General features: G+C 44.5%; 1 protein-coding gene across 22 annotated transcripts in view; it reads right to left on the reverse strand.

Annotated features, from left to right (window-relative positions):
- The window catches only part of PTK2 (protein tyrosine kinase 2), a 360,567-nt gene that overhangs the window by 105,064 nt on the left and 232,766 nt on the right, over nucleotides 1-22,737 (reverse strand). For 11 of the 22 annotated variants that reach the window (XM_056522826.1, XM_056522824.1, XM_056522832.1 and 8 more), the window contains 3 exons: nucleotides 17,528-17,584; nucleotides 9,441-9,471; nucleotides 8,333-8,385 (listed from right to left, as the gene is read on the reverse strand). In XM_056522826.1, the coding sequence (XP_056378801.1) occupies nucleotides 8,333-8,385; nucleotides 9,441-9,471; nucleotides 17,528-17,584 (141 nt within the window). The remainder of the gene's footprint in view (nucleotides 1-8,332; nucleotides 8,386-9,440; nucleotides 9,472-17,527; nucleotides 17,585-22,737) is intronic. The other 11 variants (XM_056522839.1, XM_056522834.1, XM_056522836.1 and 8 more) reach the window with 1 other exon arrangement.

The raw sequence follows: 22,737 nt of genomic DNA on the forward strand, positions 1-22,737 counted from the left end.
TGTCAAAAAGTCGTTTTGGGGTGTTAGACAGAGAGGAGATGAGGGAGGTAAAATATGTTTGTTTGGCGAGATGAAGAGCGGAGTAATAGGATTTAAGCATGAAATTATTGTGCAGATAGTCTGAAGAAGTCTTAGTTTTCCTCCACCAAGCTTCACTCTGGAGTTGACCAAGATGTAAATGAAAGAACATTTTAGGGTAATTCTTACCTTTGCTATAATTTTTTATTCTAATGAATCCTCAATGAAAATAAGCAATATTGCAAAAGGCCCTGATTAAAAATGTCTAACCGTTTTATGTATACAGTTCTCATACAGAGATATGGGTCTCAATTATAGGCAGCGACCAACACGGGTGTAGCCTGATTCTGCTGCCATGTGTTACTCTTGAGCTCTGCAGAGTACACTGCATTTAGAGAAGGGTTGGTCACAACAGTTCTGAGTTAAGGACAGTAAAAAGAAAGAGCTTGAGAGAGAAAGCCACCACTGAGCTCTGAACCTGCAGACTCACAAGCAGAGAACACCCACTGAGCTCTGAACCTGCAGCTCCACAAGCAGAGAACACCCACTGAGCTCTGAACCGGCAGCTCCACAAGCAGAGAACACCCACTGAGCTCTGAACCTGCAGCTCTACAAGCAGAGAACACCCACTGAGCTCTGAACCTGCAGCTCCACAAGCAGAGAACACCCACTGAGCTATGAATCTGTAGCTCCACAAGCAGAGAAATCCAACTGAGCTCTGAATCTGCAGCTCTACAAGCAGAGAACAACCACTGAGCTCTGAATCTGCAGCTCTACAAGCAGAGAACAACCACTGAGCTCTGAATCTGTAGCTCCACAAGCAGAGAACACCCACTGAGCTCTGAACCTGCAGCTCTAAAAGCAGGGAGAACACACTGAGCTCTAAATCTGCAGCTCTACAAGTAGTGAACACCCACTGAGCACTGAATCTGCAGCTCTACAAGCAGGGAACACACTTAGCTCTAAATCTGCAGCTCTACAAGCAGGGAACACACTGAGCTCTAAATCTGCAGCTCTACAAGCAGGGAACACCGACTGAGCTCTTAATCCGCATCTCTACAAGCAGGGAACACCCACTGAGCTCTGAATCTGCAGCTCTACAAGCAGGGAACATTGACTGAGCTCTAAATCTACAGCTCTACAAGCTGTACCATATTTCTCTAATCTAGGACAACCCGTTTGAACTTTAAAGTCTGGACAGCTTCTTCTGCACAACTGACTGCAGTCTATTGGCCCCTGTTATCAAGAATAACAGCAAGAGGGGAGGATGACAATTAGGATTCTTCTAAAAGGGATGACTGCAAAGAACAGATTGTGTATCCTACAGCTGAACAGGTCAGAATTGCAACAACCACATTTGTAAATTTTTGTTGGGCGTAAAAAACACTGATGAATGACAGGAGTTTGATTCCTACATATTTTATCTTAATATTAATGGTGCAGGAAAAAGCCTCAGAATCTGGCAAAGTTGTCCATGACAGGTTGTCACTTCCATGCTTATCTGATGGGTAATGTGGCACTCACACAGAATTCCACTAACTCAGCAGAGGAAGCAGCGGGTTACCGGTGAGGGACCATTAATGAGGTGGCAGCCAGGAGGAGACAAGGAGCCCATTGATGAGGAGGCACAGAGCTCCTGTTCACAGCTGGAGACAGACCAGGCTCTGTACCTCGTACACTAGACAGGACGCATTCAGAGAGGGGCCTGTGTATCTGGGCTGAGGTCCACTGACTGCTAAGAGAGAGTAAACACCGGCACTGCGACACAACAACACATGGGAGCAAACACGAGCTGTGGGGGGTCTGTAATTGTCAATGTTCTTCTTGATGAGAGGTAGACAGGTCGTCACTGGCCAGTGTGTCAATATGTGCACCTAGTCCAGTGTTTCCCAACCAAGGTGCCTCCAGCTGTTGCAAAACTACAACTCCCAGCATGCCCGGACAGCCGAAGGCTGGTCAGCTCCTGTAACATGCAACAGACTTGTAAACTGGAGCAAAAACCCTAAAGGGCATGTTCATAAGGCTTAAAACCCAGTAGTTTTATATTCTGTATCGCATTGATTTCCATGTCAAAACCCACATGGTGTCACCTTTAAAAATCCTGCTCCTACTGATTTCTACAAGAGATCCTACTCCTACTGCTCCTTACAAGAGATCCTACTCCAACTGCTCCCTACAAGAGATCCTACTCCTACTGCTCCTTACAAGAGATCCTACTCCTACTGCTCCTACTGATTTCTACAAGAGATCCTACTCCTACTGCTCCCTACAAGAGATCCTACTCCTACTGCTCCCTACAAGAGATCCTACTCCTACTGCTCCTACTGATTTCTACAAGAGATCCTACTCCTACTGCTCCTACTGATTTCTACAAGAGATCCTACTCCTACTGCTCCTACTGATTTCTACAAGAGATCCTACTCCTACTGCTCCCAACAAGAGATCCTACTCCTACTGCTCCCTACAAGAGATCCTACACTCCTACTGCTCCCTACAAGAGATCCTACTCCTACTGCTCCCAACAAGAGATCCTACACTCCTACTGCTCCCTACAAGAGATCCTACTCCTACTGCTCCCTACAAGAGATCCTACTCCTACTGCTCCCTACAAGAGATCCTACTCCTACTGCTCCCTACAAGAGATCCTACTCCTACTGCTCCCTACAAGAGATCCTACTCCTACTGCTCCCTACAAGAGATCCTACTCCTACTGCTCCCTACAAGAGATCCTACTCCTACTGCTCCCTACAAGAGATCCTACTCCTACTGCTCCCTACAAGAGATCCTACTCCTACTGCTCCCAACAAGAGATCCTACTCCTACTGCTCCCTACAAGAGATCCTACTCCTACTGCTCCCTACAAGAAGTGACAAGTCATTTCTATTCTGTTTGGTTACACACTAAAGGTCCCATGGAATCTTCAGGGGTGCACCCCTCACCCGGCTCACACTGCCAGCAGTAAGGATGTTACCCGTGTGTACATGTCCTTACACAGAAAGCGTGAGAACAGGCAAAATAAAATGTAAGAGGAAGTGCAGCGGGAAATAAAGGGAGCATAACAAAAAAAGTTAGCACGGGGAATGAGAAGCATAGGAGAAGGTAAGGGGACATTGGAGCACAAAGAAAGGAAAGGGCAAGCACAGGGAAAGGGAAGCACAAGAAAAGGTAAGGGTAAGCACACCAGACTGTAAGGGGACATGGGAGCACAACGACAGGAAAGGACGAGCACAGGGAAAGGGAAGCACACCAGAATGTAAGGGGACACACACCAGATTGTAAGGGGACATGAGCGCAGAACGACAGGAAAGGACGAGCACAGGGAAAGGGAAGGGGAAGCACACCAGAATGTAAGGGGACACACACCAGACTGTAAGGAGACATGAGCGCACAACGACAGGAAAGGGCGAGCACAGGGAAAGAGAAGGGGAAGCACACCAGAATGTAAGGGGACACACACCAGACTGTAAGGAGACATGAGCGCACAACGACAGGAAAGGGCGAGCACAGGGAAAGGGAAGCACACCAGAATGTAAGGGGACACACACCAGATTGTAAGGGGACATGAGCGCAGAACGACAGGAAAGGACGAGCACAGGGAAAGGGAAGGGGAAGCACACCAGAATGTAAGGGGACACACACCAGACTGTAAGGAGACATGAGCGCACAACGACAGGAAAGGGCGAGCACAGGGAAAGAGAAGGGGAAGCACACCAGAATGTAAGGGGACACACACCAGACTGTAAGGAGACATGAGCGCACAACGACAGGAAAGGGCGAGCACAGGGAAAGAGAAGGGGAAGCACACCAGAATGTAAGGGGACACACACCAGACTGTAAGGAGACATGAGCGCACAACGACAGGAAAGGGCGAGCACAGGGAAAGAGAAGCACAGGAAAAGGTAAGGGGAAGCACACTAGACTGTAAGGAGACATGAGCGCACAACGAAAGGAAAGGGCGAGCACAGGGAAAGGGAAGGGGAAGCACACAAGAATGTAAGGGGACGAACAGAAAGGGCAAGCACATGGAAAGGGAAGCAAAGGAAAAGGTAAGGGGAAGCACACCAGAATGTAAGGGGACATGAGCGCACAACGAAAGGAAAGGGCGAGCACAGGGAAGCAAAGGAAAAGGTAAGGGGACACACACCAGAATCTAAGAGGACATGAGAGCACAACGAAAGGAAAGGGCGAGCACAGGGAAAGGGAAGGGGAAGCACACCAGACTGTAAGGGGACAAAAGGAAAGGGCAAGCACATGGAAAGGGAAGCAAAGGAAAAGGTAAGGGGACACACACCATAATCTAAGAGGACATGAGCACACAACAAAAGGAAAGGGCGAGCACAGGGAAAGGGAAGCACAGAAAAAAGGAAAGGGGACATGGGAGTGCAACAAAAGTTATGGGGGAGTGTAGGAAAGGGGGAGCACAGCGAAAGGTAAGGGAAAGCACTGGAGAAGGTAAAAGGAAGGGGTAGGACAGTGAAAGAATAGGAAGCATGGACTGAGAGAGAGACACACACAAAAAGCATAGGAAGAGACAAATGTACAGTAATGGTGACTGTGTCCAGTAGACAGCACAAGAGACATATGCTCTGCATTGTAAAATGAGCGCACGTCAGTGTTAGAGTGTTGCAAGGACCAAGGTAAAGAGAAAAGAGAGATAAAGGGAAGCAAAACAGAATAGGGGGACATGCTGTCATATCCTGGCATGTGGTGGGAGTAGAGCGGCTCACATGTGGCCAGTGTTTCCTCCTCACATAGTGACATCATTACTGAAGTGTTTACAGCTGAAAGGACACGGAGTACCAGTGCCCGCTCATCCTTTCCATGCCCCAGGACAGTCACATCACTCCCTCAGCCCCAGGGACCCGCCATTTCCTGACCAGAGCTGGAAAAGTGTCCTTAACCTTTTAGCTGCCAGTAGTAATTTATGACTCTTACATGTACCATTTGGCTTTCGTAAAATACTGCAACCACAAAATCAAGTGTAAGTGAGGACGATTGAACAATCAGCTTATTTAACATGGGATACACCACCCATAAGGAACATTAATGACAGGGACTACAATGCTCACCTGGACCCTCAATGACAGGGACTACACTGCTCACCTGGACCCTCAATGACAGGGACGACACTGCTTACCGGGACTACACTGCTCACCGGGACCCTCAATGACAGGGACTACACTGCTCACCTGGACCCTCAATGACAGGGACTACACTGCTCACCTGGACCCTCAATGACAGGGACTACACTGCTCACCTGGACCCTCAATGACAGGGACTACACTGCTCACCTGGACCCTCAATGACAGGGACTACACTGCTCACCTGGACCCTCAATGACAGGGACTACACTGCTCACCTGGATTCTCAATGACAGGGACTACACTGCTCACCTGGATTCTGAATGACAGGGACTACACTACTCACCTGGACCCTCAATGACAGGGACTACACCGCTTACCTGGACCCTCAATGACAGGGACGACACTGCTCACCGGGACCCTCAATGACAGGGACTACACTGCTCACCGGGACCCTCAATGACAGGGACTACACTGCTCACCTGGACCCTCAATGACAGGGACGACACTGCTTACCGGGACTACACTGCTCACCGGGACCCTCAATGACAGGGACTACACTGCTCACCGGGACCCTCAATGACAGGGACTACACTGCTCACCTGGACCCTCAATGACAGGGACTACACTGCTCACCTGGATTCTCAATGACAGGGACTACACTGCTCACCTGGATTCTGAATGACAGGGACTACACTACTCACCTGGACCCTCAATGACAGGGACTACACCGCTTACCTGGACCCTCAATGACAGGGACGACACTGCTCACCGGGACCCTCAATGACAGGGACTACACTGCTCACCGGGACCCTCAATGACAGGGACTACACTGCTCACCTGGACCCTCAATGACAGGGACGACACTGCTTACCGGGACTACACTGCTCACCGGGACCCTCAATGACAGGGACTACACTGCTCACCGGGACCCTCAATGACAGGGACTACACTGCTCACCTGGACCCTCAATGACAGGGACGCAACTGCTTACCGGGACTACACTACTCACCTGGACCCTCAATGACAGGGACTACACTGCTCACCTGGACCCGACACTGCTTACCGGGACTACACTGCTCACCGGGACCCTCAATGACAGGGACTACACTGCTCACCTGGACCCTCAATGACAGGGACTACACTGCTTACCGGGACCCTCAATGACAGGGACTACACTGCTCACCTGGACCCTCAATCACAGGGACTACACCTCTCACCTGGACCCTCAATGACAGGGACTACACGGCTTACCTGGACCCTCAATCACAGGGACTACACCGCTTACCTGGACCCTCAATCACAGGGACTACACCGCTTACCTGGACCCTCAATCACAAGTATTACACCACCAATTTGGACGCTAAATCGCAGAGAATACACTGCCTGTTGTGGCCCTCAAGCACAGGGACTACAATGCTCATTTGGACCTGCCACAGCCGTTGAGTCTGGTAAACATTCTCAAAAGGGTATGTTCTTTTAAAGAAAAAAAAAAAAAGTGCCCTAAGACCCCTAACACAAAGCCCGGCAGCCCTGAGCAAAGCAGCGGAATAAAGCTCCTCTGTTTCCATTCCAAGCACCCAGCACTGTATCACTGTACACAAACACACAGGCAGATGCAGCAGAGCTGGACTGATCATTTAACTCTTTATGGCTGCCGCACTGGTATTTTATACAATAAACTGAATATAGGTAACATAGCAGGTTTACATAGGACTGCAGGTACGCCCTACAACTCTCTGTATTCAGATTTACATAGGACTGCAGGTAAGCCCTACAACTCTCTGTATTCAGATTTACATAGGACTGCAGGTAAGCCCTACAACTCTCTGTATTCAGATTTACAGAGGACTGCAGTCACTATGTGTTCAGTTATATTTACAAACAAATGTTAACACTGATGTTGCATATAACTGCATATAAATCTTAGGTAGCACAGGACTGCATGTATACTTTGATTACTCACCACATAATGTTAGACTACATTAAAGCAGTGTGTCCCGGCTATACTGCCATATACTGTGACACGCTGCAGCAGGCCCCCATTCACTTCAGTGGCCCAAAAGTAGTCAGCTAGTTATGTTGAGGCAACATCCCATTCGTACGCGTTTACCTTGCTGGTCCCGCATTATACAAAGAGACTTAGCGAAAAGCATTTTATGTGCTTAGATACAAAATCAACCATGTCAATACTGGTGTAAGGCTGGCTTCACATTACATTTTTGCCATACTGTTTTCAATCAGTTTTTCTAAAGAAAATCGTACGGAAAAAAATAAAAAAAAATAAAAAAGGATGGAACAGTATGCCAAACTGTTTCTAAAAGTGCATAAAGTTCTGTCCGTTCACGAAAAAAATAAAAAACAAAAAAAAACATACATTTATGAAAATTTTGTCCTTTTTTTTTTCCCCCGAATTTCTCCCCGGTTTTAAAACCGTACTGCAACCGCATAGGCTTTTTTAATTAATAAATTTTTTTTAAACATGGACATCAATGGGAAACGCACATGTATACGGTTCCATACAGGAAACCGTATATGGTTTTTACTTTGCATCCTAAAGTCCCCTCCCATTAAAAATGGACAACATTTTCAAAAGCATATGTTTTTTTTTTTTTTTTTTATAAAAATGGACGGAAAACGCATACGGTTTACTTTTTCCCATACTATTCCATCCGTTTTTTGTTTTTTTTTGCCATACAGTTTTCTTTCGAAAAACTGACTGCAAACCGTATGGCAAGTAGGTAATGTGAACCCAGTTTTACACAGGACTGCAAGTTTAAACAACCTATCTATATTCAGATTTAATACCAAATATCACTGGTATTGCATGGGACTGAAGGATACCACTTACAACAGTGTTTCCCAACCAGTGTGCCTCCAGCTGTTTCAAAACTACAACTCCCAGCATGCCCGGACAGCCAAAGGCTGTCCGGGCATGCTGGGAGTTGTAGTTTTGAAACAGCTGGAGGCACACTGGTTGGGAAACACAGGCCTACTGTGCTATGTGCACTCACATTTCAAGTGTCACCACTGGTGTTCCATGGCACTGGAGGTATCACCTACTGAATCTGAGGCACTGCAACCCTAAAGGGTTAATAGACAGCTTCTCGTACGCACTGTAACACCGACATGAACGGACGTGTCCGTCGATCATCCTGTCACTCATCACCAACTCATTACAAACAACAAAAATGCGGCGTCCGCAGAGTGGAGTGCCCCGGGGGGGGCCTTACCTGAGACGGAGACGGGGTGCGCTCGGACGCCGTGCTTCTCGTTGTTGGCTAGCCTGTAGGAGAGAGGATGGCATCGATGAATGGTGCACATTCTGCATGGTCACTGAGACAGCACACTCATCATAGTCACAGGCTACCTTCTGTAATTAGCAGGACTGAACCAAAACAACATCAAGGAGGGGGAGGTTGGGGGATGTACCAAGTGGGATGAGGAACCAATAACTCCCCCTACTGTCACATATTTATGCTGCAGAAACTACGTTTCCTATTCTTTTGCAGGAGAATCTGCCGGACACAATTCCTATGAAGCAGAGCCCCCGGTGTGTGGGCCGACAAGCTCCAAACCAGAACTTCCTTCCTCGAAAACTTCTTAAAGGGGAAAGACACTGCTCAAATACCAAATTCATTAGTAGAAATGTTCTGCACAAAGTATCCTTCAATACTTAAAGGGGTACTCCGGTGAAAAAGTTTTTTTTTTTTTAAATCAACTGGTGGCAGAAAGTTAAACATATTTGTAAATTACTTCTATTAAAAAATCTTAATCCTTCCAGTACTTATTAGCTGCCGAATGCTACAGAGGAAATTCCTTTCTTTTTGGAACACTGATGACATCACGAGCACAGTGCTCTCTGCTGACATCTCTGTCCATTTTAGCAACCGATGTATGCTGAGGGCAGCATGGTGGCTTAGTGGTTAGCACTGCTGCCTTGCAGTGCTGGGGACTTGGGTTCAAATCCCACTAAGGACAACAATAAATAAAGCGTTATTATTATTATAATAACGTCAGCAGAGAGAACTGTGCTCGTGATGTCATCAGAGAGCATTCCAAAAAGAAAAGAATTTCCTCTGTATTATTCAGCAGCTAATAAGTACAGGAAGGATTAAAACATTTTAATAGAAGTAATTTACAAATATGTTTAACTTTCTGCCACCAGTTGATTTAAAAGAAAAAAGGTTTTCACCGGAGTACCCCTTTAAAAAGGTACAAAAAAGGCAACATTAATGGCAACCTGCCCCTGATTTTAGGAGCCTATAAAATCATTGTAATCAGATACTTGATTCTTAGTATAACAATTAGAGGAGACTGGACCAGATACTAAATACTTACTTTGGTATAGATGGCAAAGCTCGTTCTCCTTCTGTATAGGAAAAAAAAAAGAAAAAACAAACTTAGTACTGTACAAATTGATATAAACATACATTGCAAAAGCTACATCCTGTATGTATAATACTCCAGAGCTGCACTCAATATTCTGCTGGTGGGGTCACTGTATACATACATTACTTATCCTGTACTGATACTGAGTTATATCCTGTATTATACCCCAGAGCTGTACTCACTATTCTGCTGGTGAGGTCACTGTGTACATTACATTACTTATCCTGTACTGATCCTGAGTTATATCCTGTATTATACTCCAGAGCTGCACTCACTATTCTGCTGGTGAGGTCACTGTGTACATACATTACATTACTTATCCTGTACTGATCCCGAGTTATATCCTGTATTATACTCCAGAGCTGTACTCACTATTCTGCTGGTGAGATCACTGTGTACATACATTACATTACTTATCCTGTACTGATCCTGAGTTATATCCTGTATTATACGCCAGAGCTGTACTCACTATTCTGCTGGTAAGGTCACTGTGTACATACATTACTTATCCTGTACTGATCCTGAGTTATATCCTGTATTATACCCCAGAACTGTACTCACTATTCTGCTGGTGGGGTCACTGTGTACATACATTACATTACTTATCCTGTACTGATCCTGAGTTATATCCTGTATAATACTCCAGAACTGTACTCACTATTCTGCTGGTGAGGTCACTGTGTACATACATTACATTACTTATCCTGTACTGATCCTGAGTTATATCCTGTATTATACCCCAGAACTGTACTCACTATTCTGCTGGTGGGGTCACTGTGTACATACATTACATTACTTATCCTGTACTGATCCTGAGTTATATCCTGTATTATATTCCAGAGCTGTACTCACTATTATGCTGGTGAGGTCACTGTGTACATACATTACATTACTTATCCTGTACTGATCCTGAGTTATATCCTGTATTATACTCCAGAGCTGCACTCAGTATTGTTTTATGCTGTAAGCATGCTACTACATCTTTCTATATGGCCACCAACCCTATATTGTGTTGTTATTCAGTTCCCATAGGTGGTTGCTACCCAGTTATCCATATATACAGCAGATTTGTCATTCGCCCATTAGAAAAGAAGGATCACAACCTTGGTAGGAGCTAAGGTTTTTTTTGCCCCAAGATAATAACCTAATACCTATCCACAGTATAGGTAATAAATGTATGAGTGGAGATAGATATGATATAGACCAGTGGTCTTCAAACTGCGGACCTCCAGATGTTGCAAAACTACAAATCCCAGCATGCCCGGACAGCCAACGGCTGTCCGGGCATGCTGGGAGTTGTAGTTTTGCAACATCTGGAGGTCCGCAGTTTGAAGACCACTGATATAGACAGTGCCTTGCATAAGTGTTTACCCTCTTTGGACCTTTTGCCCATTTGCTACTGTAACAAATAGACTTTTACTATTTCATCAACACAACATGTATAAGTGTAAAATACCTTTATTATGACACATTAACCCCTTCCCAACCTATGACTCACCGGTACATCATTGGTCAGGTGAGAGGAATCTGGTGCTGGTCCGCAGCTATCAGCAGTTGACATCTGCCGGTACTGATCACATTGGAGCTGACTACGATGTCCGTCATATAAAGGGGTACTCCGCACCCCTAGAAATCTTATTCCCTTATCCAAAGGATAGGGGATAAGATGTCAGTTCGCCGGGATCCCGCTGGTGGGGACCCCCGGGATCTCGGCTGCAGCACCCACCGGGACGGCTTCCACCCCACACCGGCAACGCTGAAGGCTTCGGATCCCGACCACAATGGCGGCCGAGCGTGATGTCACGACTCCGCCCTGTGTGACCTCACGCCCCGTCCCCTCAATGCAAGTCTATGGGAGGGGGCGTGGCGGACCTCCCATAGACTTGCATTGAGGGGGCGGGGCATGACGTCACACAGGGCAGATTCGTGACGTCACGCTTGTCCGCCATTGTGGTCGGGATCCGAAGCCTCCAGCGTTGCTGGTGTGACGTGGAAGCCGTCCAGGTGGGTGCTGCATCCGAGATCCCGTGGGTCCCCAGCAGCGGGGCCCCGGCGAACTGAGGATAAGGGGATAAGATGTCTAGGGAAGCGGTGTACCCCTTTAAATGGGTAAAAGCTGTAATCAATAACTATCACAGACTATAAACATTAAATACCGGTAATCCCTGGTGTCTAGGGGGATCCATTGGCAGGTCTACAATGTAATCGCGGTCTGCAGATGGAATGCTGGGGAAGAACGGGGACTTACCCGTTCTTTCCGGTCCACGGTGGATCGATGATTGCTTAACCCTTTCACGATGATGGACGTAAATCTACGTCCTGATGCAGTGGTACTTAACGCACCAGGATGCCCATTTAAGTCATGTACACCAGTGGTCTTCAACCTGCGGACCTCCAGATGTTGCAAAACTACAACTCCCAGCATGCCCGGACAGCCGTTGGCTGTCCGGGCATGCTGGGAGTTGTAGTTTTGCAACATCTGGAGGTCCACAGGTTGGAGACCACTGACGTACACAACTCTAACACTGGAGCAGAGCTCTCATCATGCACGGCAGGTCCCAGCTGCTATGAGCAGCCAGGGACCCGCCAGTTATGGTGGACATCAGCGATCGTGCCATTAACCCCTCAGATGCCGTGATCAATAACAGATCTGCACTCTGAAAAAAATGATTGCCCCCACAAAATTGTGCAATTCTATCATTTTTTAAACTTTTGCCTTACATATCATTTTTTAATGGCTTCGTAACACATTATAAGATAAAATAAATTGCGCCAACGCAAAGTACAAGGTGTCCCACAAAAAAAAAAAAAAGAAGCCCTTATACAACTGTCAGCTTTGCCCATCTGGAGACGGAGATTTGAGCTTCAGCTTTATTGCCAGATTGGACGGAGACATCTATGAACAGCGATCAAGCTTTTCTATACAATTTCAATTGGATTCAAAGTCTGAGCTGTGACTGGGCCATTTTAGGACATAATATAATTTGATCTTTACCAGTGGTCTCGAACTGAGGCCCTCCAGATGTTTCAAAACATCAACTCTTAGCATGCCCAGACAGCAGACGGCTGTTGCAACATCTGGAGGGCCACAGTTTGAGACCACTGGTCTAAACTAGGGATCGACCGATTATTGGTATGGCCGATATTATGGGCCGATAATCATGATTTTGGGCATTATCGGTATCGGCAATTACCTTGCCGATAAGCCGATAATGCCCCGCACCGCGACCGCCGCCCCCCCCCCCCGACCCACCGCGTCGCACCCCCCACTGTAGTGCTGGGCGGTATACCGGTATGAACCAGATACCGTTTTTTTTTCTCCCACGGTATGGATTTTTGCCCATACCGCTATACCGGTCGGGCCCCTCCCCCACCCTCCGAGTCAATAAAAAATGTTTTACTTACCCGTAATGGGGGTGGTCCGGGCCATCCATCCTTCCTGTAGTGTCCGGCGGCATTCCGGGTGGAGGGTGAACCGGTCCGGGCTGTCCTTCTTCTCCGGGGTCCTCTTCTCCACTCCGGGCAGGCTCCGGCCTAGTACGCTGCATAGACGCCGCTACGTCGTGACGTCAGGTGCGTCGCTGCGCACGGGCGTCACTGCACAGCGGCGTCTATGCTGCGTTTCTAGGCCGGAGCCTGCCCGGAATGGAGAAAAGGACCCCGGAGAAGAAGGACAGCCCGGACCGGTTCACCCTCCACCCGGAATGCCGCCGGACACTACATGAAGGATGGATGGCCCGGACCACCCTGACAGGTAGGGGGAGAGAAGCGGATGGCGGCGGCGGCCTATGGCACCGCAAAAGCCACTGCAGTGCATTGATTTTAAGCGCCCGCTTTAAATCAATGATCTGCAGCGGTGTTGCGGGGGGATAAATAGCCGATAACTTATACCGGAATATCGGTATAAGTTATCGGCTATCGGCCCTAACCTCCACCGATTATCGGTATCGGCCCTAAAAAAACGATATCGGTCGATCCCTAGTCTAAACCATTCCATTGTAGCTCTGGCTTATGTTTAGGGTCATGGTCCTACTGAAAGATGGGTTGGGTTTCCTGCACTAAGGCTAAAATGTTCAGTTTTGGTCTCCTCTGACCAGTGCAACTTTCTTCGAATGTTTGCTGTGTCTCCATCATGGATTCTGGCAAACTCCAAACGGGATTTCTCACTTTCAACACAGTCTTTATTCTTGCCGCTTTTACATAAAGACTAGATTTGTGGAGCACTAAACGAATAGTTGTCCTTTGGACAGATTCCCCCCACCTCAGCTGTTGATCTTCAGCTCCTTCAGTGTTACCATGGGCCTCTTGTTTTCTTATCTAATTATCTCCTTGCCAGATCATGCCAAATTTATTTCAGAAAAACTGGGGAATGTATAAATATCTAAAAAAAATTTAGATGCAAATTTGCCGAAACGCCAGCGTTGGGGTGGTGTCGCTCTGGTGCCTGTCTTGGTACTTCCTGTGGTAATGTATAGTTTCCTATGGTTTGCCTGAATTAATTGATGTATGATGCGGCTTTCCGCACTATGATTGCACCTTCAGCAATGTACTGTATTAACAACAAAGTTCTCCGTATAGACATATAAAGGCTACCTAAGCGACACTGGTGTTTTCTTCCCCCTTTGGGTGGAATCTTTCCTATTTTTAACTTCTGTTTCTAAATAAAGTTTGTTACATGAATTGAAATCTTTTGTAAATGTAAATTTTTTGAATAAGTTTATCTCCTTATGTCAGTTTGGGTGGGCGGCCTTGTCTTGGTAGATTTGCAGCTGTGCCATATTCTTTCCATTTTCCAGATTATGGATTTTATGATGCTCTATGCGATGTTTGAAGCTGGGATTATTATTTATTTTTTTATTTTAAATATCCTAACCCAGCTTTGTACTTCTCCACAACTTTGTATCGAGATTAAAGGGGTATTCCAGGCCAAAACTTTTTTTTTTATATATCAACTGGCTCCGGAAAGTTAAACAGATTTGTAAATTACTTCTATTAAAAAATCTTAATCCTTCCAATAGTTATTAGCTTCCGAAGTTGAGTTGCTGTTTTCTGTCTAACTGCTTTCTGATGACTCACGTCCCGGGAGCTGTGCAGCTCCTATGGGGATATTCTCCCATCATGCACAGCTCCCGGGACATGACATCATCATTGAGCAGTTAGACAGAAAACTTCAGAAGCTAATAACTATTGGAAGGATTAAGATTTTTTTAATAGAAGTAATTTACAAATCTGTTTAACTTTCCGGGGTCAGTTGATATATATAAAAAGTTTTTGCCTGGAATACCCCATTAAAGGGGTACTCTGGTGGGAAAAAAAAAAACATTTATACTCAACTGGTACAAGAAAGTTAAAAATATTTGTATTTACTCCTATTTAAAAATCTTAATCCTTCCAGTACTTATCAGCTGCTGTATGCTCCAGAAGAAGTAGTGCAGTTCTTTCCAGTCTGACCACAGTGCTCTCTGCTGACCTCTGTCCATGTCTGGAACTCCCAGAGCAGGATTGGTTTGCTATGGAGATTTGTTCCTGCTCTGGGCAGTTCCTGACATGGACAGAGGTGTCAGCAGAGAGCACTGTGGTCAGACTGGAAAGAACAATACAACTTCCTCTAGAGCATACAGCAGCTGATAAGTACTGGTAGGATACATTTTTAAAATAATAGTAATATACAAATCTGTTTAACTTTTTGGCACCAGTTTTTCACCCCTTTAACCCCTTAAGGACCAAGCCTATTATGACCTTAAGGACCAGAGTATTTTTTGCACATCTGAACACTGTGACTTTAAGCATTAATAACTCTGGGATGCTTTTACTAATGAATTTGTTTCCGAGAATGTTTTTTCGTGACATTCACAGTGGTAAATTTCCGTCGATATTGCATCGTTTCTTGGTGAAAAATTCTAAAATGTCATGAAAAATTAGCATTTTTCAAACTTTGAAGTGCTTGTAAGGAAAATAGACATTCCAAATAAATTATATACTGATTCACAAATACAATATGTCTACTTTATGTTTTTACTTTTGGACATCAGACATCAGAAGGCTTCAAAGTTCAGCAGCAATTTTCCAATTTTTTACAAAACTTTCAAAATCTGAATTTTTCAGGGGCTATTTCAGATTTGAAGTGGCTTTCATATTAGAAAAGCCCCATAAATGAGACATAAATGGAGAAAAATCCCCCAAAATGTGTAGCCCAATTTCTCTCGGGTAAGGAAATACCTCAAATGTGGATGTAAAGTGTTCTACGGGCGCAGTAGAGGGCTCAGAAGGGAAGGAGCGACAATGGGATTTTGGAGAGTGAATTTTGTTGAAATGGTTTTTGGGGGGCATGTCGCATTTAGGAAGCCCCTATTGTACCAGAACAGCAAAAAAATATAAACCACACTATTTTGGAAACTACACCCCTCAAGGAACGTAACAAGGGGTATAGTGGCCTCACTGTGCAGGTCTCCGCCCCCTCCCTCAGTATGCTGTCTGCTCACATCTCCCCTAGCATTAGCAAAACTACAACTCCCAGCTTGTCCTCACTGACAGTAGCGGGACACAAGATGACAGTGGGAGGATCTTTCCTCCATGCGCTCACCAGCTGTCAATCAAGGAAGTGTGTCCATGACATAGATGATGATGCATGGACATAGCAGGACTAGTATGTGTACGGAACATTTTCTAGTGAAAGCAATTGCAAAACCTATTGGTTATACATGCTTTACAACATACCAAAGTTTTTGTATCTGACAGTGCCCATTTAAATCCCCCCTCCTCCTGTACAATACAATGCCCCCTGGGCCCTGAGCATACTCGTCTTACATCGCGGAAGGTTAGTGAATGGAGGAGTGGGAGCTTACAGCTTCCGCTTCACCATGCTAGAGTACAGGGGGCCCCTTCTTGCTATGTTACTGTGCAGCGGGCCGCAAAATTTTGTTCCATGGGCCGCGAGTCTGAGACCCCTGATGTAGGCGTACATGTATATGTAGTGTGTTACTTTCTATTTAGTGTAGTGTTTTTAGGGTACATTCATACAGGCGGGGGTTCACAGCGAGTTAGCTGCAGCAGAAAATCTGCTGCATCTCAAACTTGTAGCGAGAAACTCACTTAATAATCACTGCCAGTGTGAATGTACCCTGTACATTCACATGGGGGGCAAACCCCCCCAGCTGTTGAAAAACTACAACTCCTAGCATGCCCTTTGGCTGTCCGAGCATGCTGGGAGTTGTAGTTATGCAACAGCTGGAGGCACATTGGTAGCAAAACACAGAGTTTGGCACTTATCACCCTTTTTTTCCCGAGTCACCGGGGACCCAATTGACCCAAAATGGCCGCAAATCAATGTGATTTGGGTCTCAGGACCCCCCAGGGGTTTGCAAGGGGTTCCTGCTGAATGACTTCAGCAGGCATCCTGGTCCACTCCCTACCTGGTGAGCGGCGGAGACCAGAATTCCCACAGGCATACAGGTACGCCCTGTGTCCTTAAGGGGTTAAATTGCAGACATGTGGACCCTGTTTACAATTTATGTGACTTGCACATGTAACTTGTGAAGACAATTGGTCGCTCCAGATCTTTGTTAGGGGGTTTACAGTAGAGAGGATGAATGCATATGTACTCAAGATTTTTCTTTGTAAAAAAAACATTTCAAATCCATAGAATATTTCCTTCTAAATGGCGGACTACTTTACGATGATCAATAAATAAAATCCCAATTAAATAAACGGGGTGAATACTTATGCAAGGCACTGTATTTTTAACAGAAGTAGTAAGACAGTATAGCAGCAATCTGGCATGCGACCATGGACAACCTAGAAGTGGTGGATCCACCGCTCAGGCCCCCCCTTCCATGCGGAAAAAACGGAACCCCATCTTCCCTAACACTGGAACCCCAACAGTAGTCGACTGTATGACAGACGCTGGACACCAGCTCAGTGGACGGTCACCCAGCATTCCCTGGCCCCTGGATGGCAGGTGTGTGTTTATTGCCTCTTGCACTTTCCTACTGCTCTGTTTTAGTGTCCTTTTTCACTGCAGTTCTGTTGTTCTATACCTGAACCTGGAAGCTCAGGATGAAGAGGACCATTGATTCCTCCGGGAATAGGAGAGTCTGAGAGTGAAATCATGGAAAGACAAAGGGAGAAAAAAAGGAAGAACGGTAAGATGAAGGTATATGCAATTACTAGTAAGCTATACTGCATCTCTGCTTGTACTATTTAAAGGGGTTATCCAGGAAAAAACATTTTTTATATATCAACTGGCTCCAGAAAGTTAAACAGATTTGTAAATTACTTCTTTCAAAAAAATATTAATCCTTTCAGTACTTATGAGCTTCTGAAGTTAAGGTTGTTCTTCTCTGTCTAAGTGCTCTCTGATGACACGTGTCTCGGGAAACGCCCAGTTTAGAAGCAAATCCCCATAGCAAACCTCTTCTAAACTGGGCGTTTCCCGAGACACGTGTCATCAGAGAGCACTTAGACAGAAAAGAACAACCTTAACTTCAGAAGCTCATAAGTACTGAAAGGATTAAGATTTTTTAATAGAAGTAATTTACAAATCTGTTAAAATTTCTGGAGCCAGTTGATATATATATATATATATATATATATATATATATATATATATATATATATATAAAAAAGTTTTTTTCCTGGATAACCCCTTTAAAGGGGTACTCCGGTGAAAACTTTTTTTAATCAACTGGTGCCAGAAAGTTAAACAGATTTGTAAATTACTTCTATTAAAAAATCTTAATCCTTCCCGTACTTATTAGCTGCTGAATACTACAGCGGAAATTCTTTTCTTTTTGAAGCACAGAGCTCTCTGCTGACATCACAAGCACAGTGCTCTCTGCCGACATCTCTGTCCATTTTAGGAACTGTCCAGAGCAGCATAGGTTTGCTATGGGGATTTCCTTTTACCCTGGACAGTTCCTTAAATGGACAGAGATGTCAGCAGAGAGCACTGTGTTTCAAATGGAAAAGAATTTCCACTGTAGTATTCAGCAGCTAATAAGTACAGGACGGATTAAGATTTTTTAATAGAAGTCATTTACAAATCTGTTTAAGTTTCTGGCACCGGTTGATTTAAAAAAAATAAAATAAAATAAAAAAGAAGTTTCTCACCAGAGTACCCCTTTAAGTCTCTACCACAGTATTGGATTTTATTCATGTACCAGGAAGCTTAGGCTGAACAGAGCGCCAAGGAGAGTGACACTGCAATAGTGGCAGGAATACGAGGATAGATACATTTACATACTTTGCCCATGTCACAATGTTACTCTCCAGTGTGAACGTTCATGTAATGGGACTTGGCAGCAGCGGAAGCCTTACATTTCTTTCCCGCCCGTCTTCCTGTTTTTTGTAGGAAATGTAACATCTATGACTCAAACTCATGTTTTCACCTCTAGGAAAACATTTCTCCCTTTACATATAAACAAGTAAAAAGTAGCAAACAAAATCTCCAACCTTTCTACGGTGCAAACACTACATTTCAGAAAATGCACTGCAGCATGCAACGGGTGTGCCCCGACAAGCAGGAGACAGGATGGACATGCCACCTAGGAACACTGAATGCAGCTCTGGATGTGTAAGGAGTTAAAGGGCTACTCCGGTGGAAAACTTAATTTTTATTTTTTTATTTTTTTTTGAATCAACTGGTGCCAGAAAGTTAAACAGATTTGTAAATTGCTTCTATTAAAAAATATTTACCCTTCCAGTACTTTTTAGCAGCTGTATGCTACAGAGGAAATGCTTTTCTTTTTTAATTAAATTTGTTTTGTCTTGTCCACAGTGCTCTCTGCTGACACCTGATGCCCGTATCGGGAACTGTTCAGAGCAGGAGAAAATCCCCATTGCAAACCTGTGCTGCTCTGGACAGTTCCCGATACGGACAGAGGTGTCAGCAGAGAGCACTTTGGACAAGACAAAAAAAAGAAATTCAAAAAGAAAAGAATTTCCAGCTGCTAAAAAGTACTGGAAGGGTAAAGTTTTTTTTTTTTTTTTTTTTATAGCAGTAATTTCCAAATCTGTTTAAACTTTCTGGCACCAGTTGACTTATAAAGACCTAATAAAATAAAAAAATAAAATGATGTTTTCCACCGGAGTACCCCTTTAAAGTTTGTTAGCTGCTTTACACACATATTTCCTTACTGGTTTAAGCAGACATCTCCCACAGTGCACTACAGCATGGCGTGATTTATACCAGTGGTCTTCAACCTGTGGATCTCCAGATGTTACAAAACTACAACTCCCAGCATGCCCGGACAGCCGTTGGCTGTCCGGGCATGCTGGGAGTTGTAGTTTTGTAACATCTGGAGGACCACAGGTTGAAGACAACTGCTTTATACCTGTGGTCCCCAACCTGTGGGTCTCCAGCTGTTGCTAAACTACATCTCCCTGCACACTCTGATAGCCTGTATGCCTCTCCAGCTGCTGTATAACTACAACTACCAGCATGCCCTAACCCTGTGGCTCTCCAGCTTTCACATAACTACAATTACCAGCATTTTCTGACAGCCTATATGGAATAACCTTTGGGTCTCCAACTGTTTAAAACTACAACCCCCAGTATGCTCTGAGAGTCTGTATGACCTGAGAGTCTGTATTCCCTAACCTGCAGCTCTTCAGCTATTGTAAAACTACAACACCCAGCATGTTCTCAGAACCTGAATGCTCTAACCTTAGGCTTTCCAGGTCTTGCAGTTTTGAAAAAGCCGAAAAACCAGAGAGATCATTGCTGTATAAAGCCAATAGAGGGGCAGCGGGCAGGACTGTAGATACAGCATTGGATCTCAGTGGAGTATAAATTTTAACCCCTTAAGGACACAGCTCATTTTCACCTTAAGGACGCAGGCCTTTTTTGCAAATCTGACCACTGTCACTTTAAACATTAATAACTCTGGGATGCTTTTACTTATCATTCTGATTCCGAGATTGTTTTTTCGTGACATATTCTACTTTAACACAGTGCAAAAAAATTTTGGTAACTTGCATCCTTTCTTGGTGAAAAATCCCCAAATTTGATGAAAAAAATGAAAATTTTGCATTTTTCTAACTTTGAAGCTCTCTGCTTGTAAGGAAAATGGATATTCAAAATAATTTATTTTTTTTGTTCACATATACAATATGTCTACTTTATGTTTGCATCATAAAATTTATGAGTTTTTACTTTTGGAAGACACCAGAGGGCTTCAAAGTTCAGCAGCAATTTTCCAATTTTTCACAAAATTTTCAAACTCGATATTTTCCAGGGACCAGTTCAGTTTTGAAGTGGATTTGAAGGGTCTTGATATTAGTAATACCCCATAAATGACCCCATTATAAAAACTACACCCCCCAAAGTATTTAAAATGACATTCAGTCAGTGTTTTAACCCTTTAGGCGTTTCACAGGAATAGCAGCATAGTGAAGGAGAAAATTAAAAATCTTAATTTTTTACACTCGCATGTTCTTGTATACCCAATTTTTGAATTATTGCAAGTGGTAAAAGGAGAAAATTTTTACTTGTATTTGTAGCCCAATTTCTCTCGAGTAAGCACATACCTCATATGTCTATGTAAAGTGTTTGGCGGGCGCAGTAGAGGGCTCAGAAGGGAAGGAGCGACAAGGGGATTTTGGAGAGAACATTTTTCTGAAATGGTTTTTGGGGGGCATGTCACCTTTAGGAAGCCCCTAGGGTGTCAAAACAGCAAAAAAAAACACATGGCATACCATTTTGGAAACTAGACCCCTTGGGGAATGTAACAAGGGGTAAAGTGAACCTTAATACCCCACAGGGGTTTCACGACTTTTGCATATGTAAAAAATAAATAAAATTTTTTACCTAAAATGCTTGGCTTCCCAAAAATTTTACATTTTTACAAAGGGTTAAAGCAGAAAATACCCCCCAAAATTTGAAGCCCAATTTCTCCCGATTCAGAAAACACCCCATATGGGGGTGAAAAGTGCTCTGCTGGCGCACTACAGGTCTCAGAAGAGGAGTAGTCACATTTGGCTTTTTGAAAGCAAATTTTGCTCTGGGGGCATGCCGCATTTAGGAAGCCCCTATGGTGCCAGGACAGCAAAAAAAAAACACATGACATACCATTTTGGAAACTAGACCCCTTGGGGAATGTAACAAGGGGTAAAGTGAACCTTAATACCCCACAGGGGTTTCGCGACTTTTGCATATGTAAAAAAAAAAATATTTTTTACCTAAAATGCTTGGTTTCCCAAAAATTTTACATTTTTACAAAGTGTTAAAGCAGAAAATACCCCCCAAAATTTGAAGCCCAATTTCTCTCGATTCAGAAAACACCCCATATGGGGGTGAAAAGTGCTCTGCTGGTGCACTACAGGTCTCAGAAGAGGAGTAGTCACATTTGGCTTTTTGGAAGCAAATTTTGCTCTGGGGGCATGTCACCTTTAGGAAGCCCCTAGGGTGTCAAAACAGCAAAATAAAACACATGGCATACCATTTTGGAAACTAGACCCCTTGGGGAATGTAACAAGGGGTAAAGTGAACCTTAATACCCCACAGGGGTTTCACGAATTTTGCATATGTAAAAAATAAATAAAATTTTTTACATAAAATGCTTGGTTTCCCTAAAATTTTACATTTTTACAAAGGGTTAAAGCAGAAAATACCCCCCAAAATTTGAAGCCCAATTTCTCCTGATTCAGAAAACACCCCATATGAGGGTGAAAAGTGCTCTGCTGGCGCACTACAGGTCTCAGAAGAGGAGTAGTCCCATTTGGCTTTTTGGAAGCAAATTTTGCTCTGGGGGCATGCTGCATTTAGGAAGCCCCTATGGTGCCAGGACAGCAAAAAAAACACATGGCATACCATTTTGGAAACTAGACCCCTTGGGGAACGTAACAAGGGGTAAAGTGAACCTTAATACCCCACAGGGGTTTCACAACTTTTGCATATGTAAAAAATAAATACATTTTTTTACCTAAAATGCTTGGTTTCCCAAAAATTTTACATTTTTACAAAGGATTAAAGCAGAAAATACCCCCCAAAATTTGAAGCCCAATTTCTCCCGATTCAGAAAACACCCCATATGAGGGTGAAAAGTGCTCTGCTGGCGCACTACAGGTCTCAGAAGTGGAGTAGTCACATTTGGCTTTTTGGAAGCACATTTTGCTCTGGGGGCATGCTGCATTTACGAAGCCCCTATGGTGCCAGGACAGCAAAAAAAAAATACATGGCATACCATTTTGGAAACTAGACCCCTTGGGGAACGTAACAAGGGGTAAAGTGAACCTTAATACCCCACAG

Source organism: Hyla sarda, chromosome 5 (assembly GCF_029499605.1).
Source record: "Hyla sarda isolate aHylSar1 chromosome 5, aHylSar1.hap1, whole genome shotgun sequence".
In the NCBI taxonomy this organism is placed as follows: Eukaryota; Metazoa; Chordata; class Amphibia; order Anura; family Hylidae; genus Hyla; species Hyla sarda.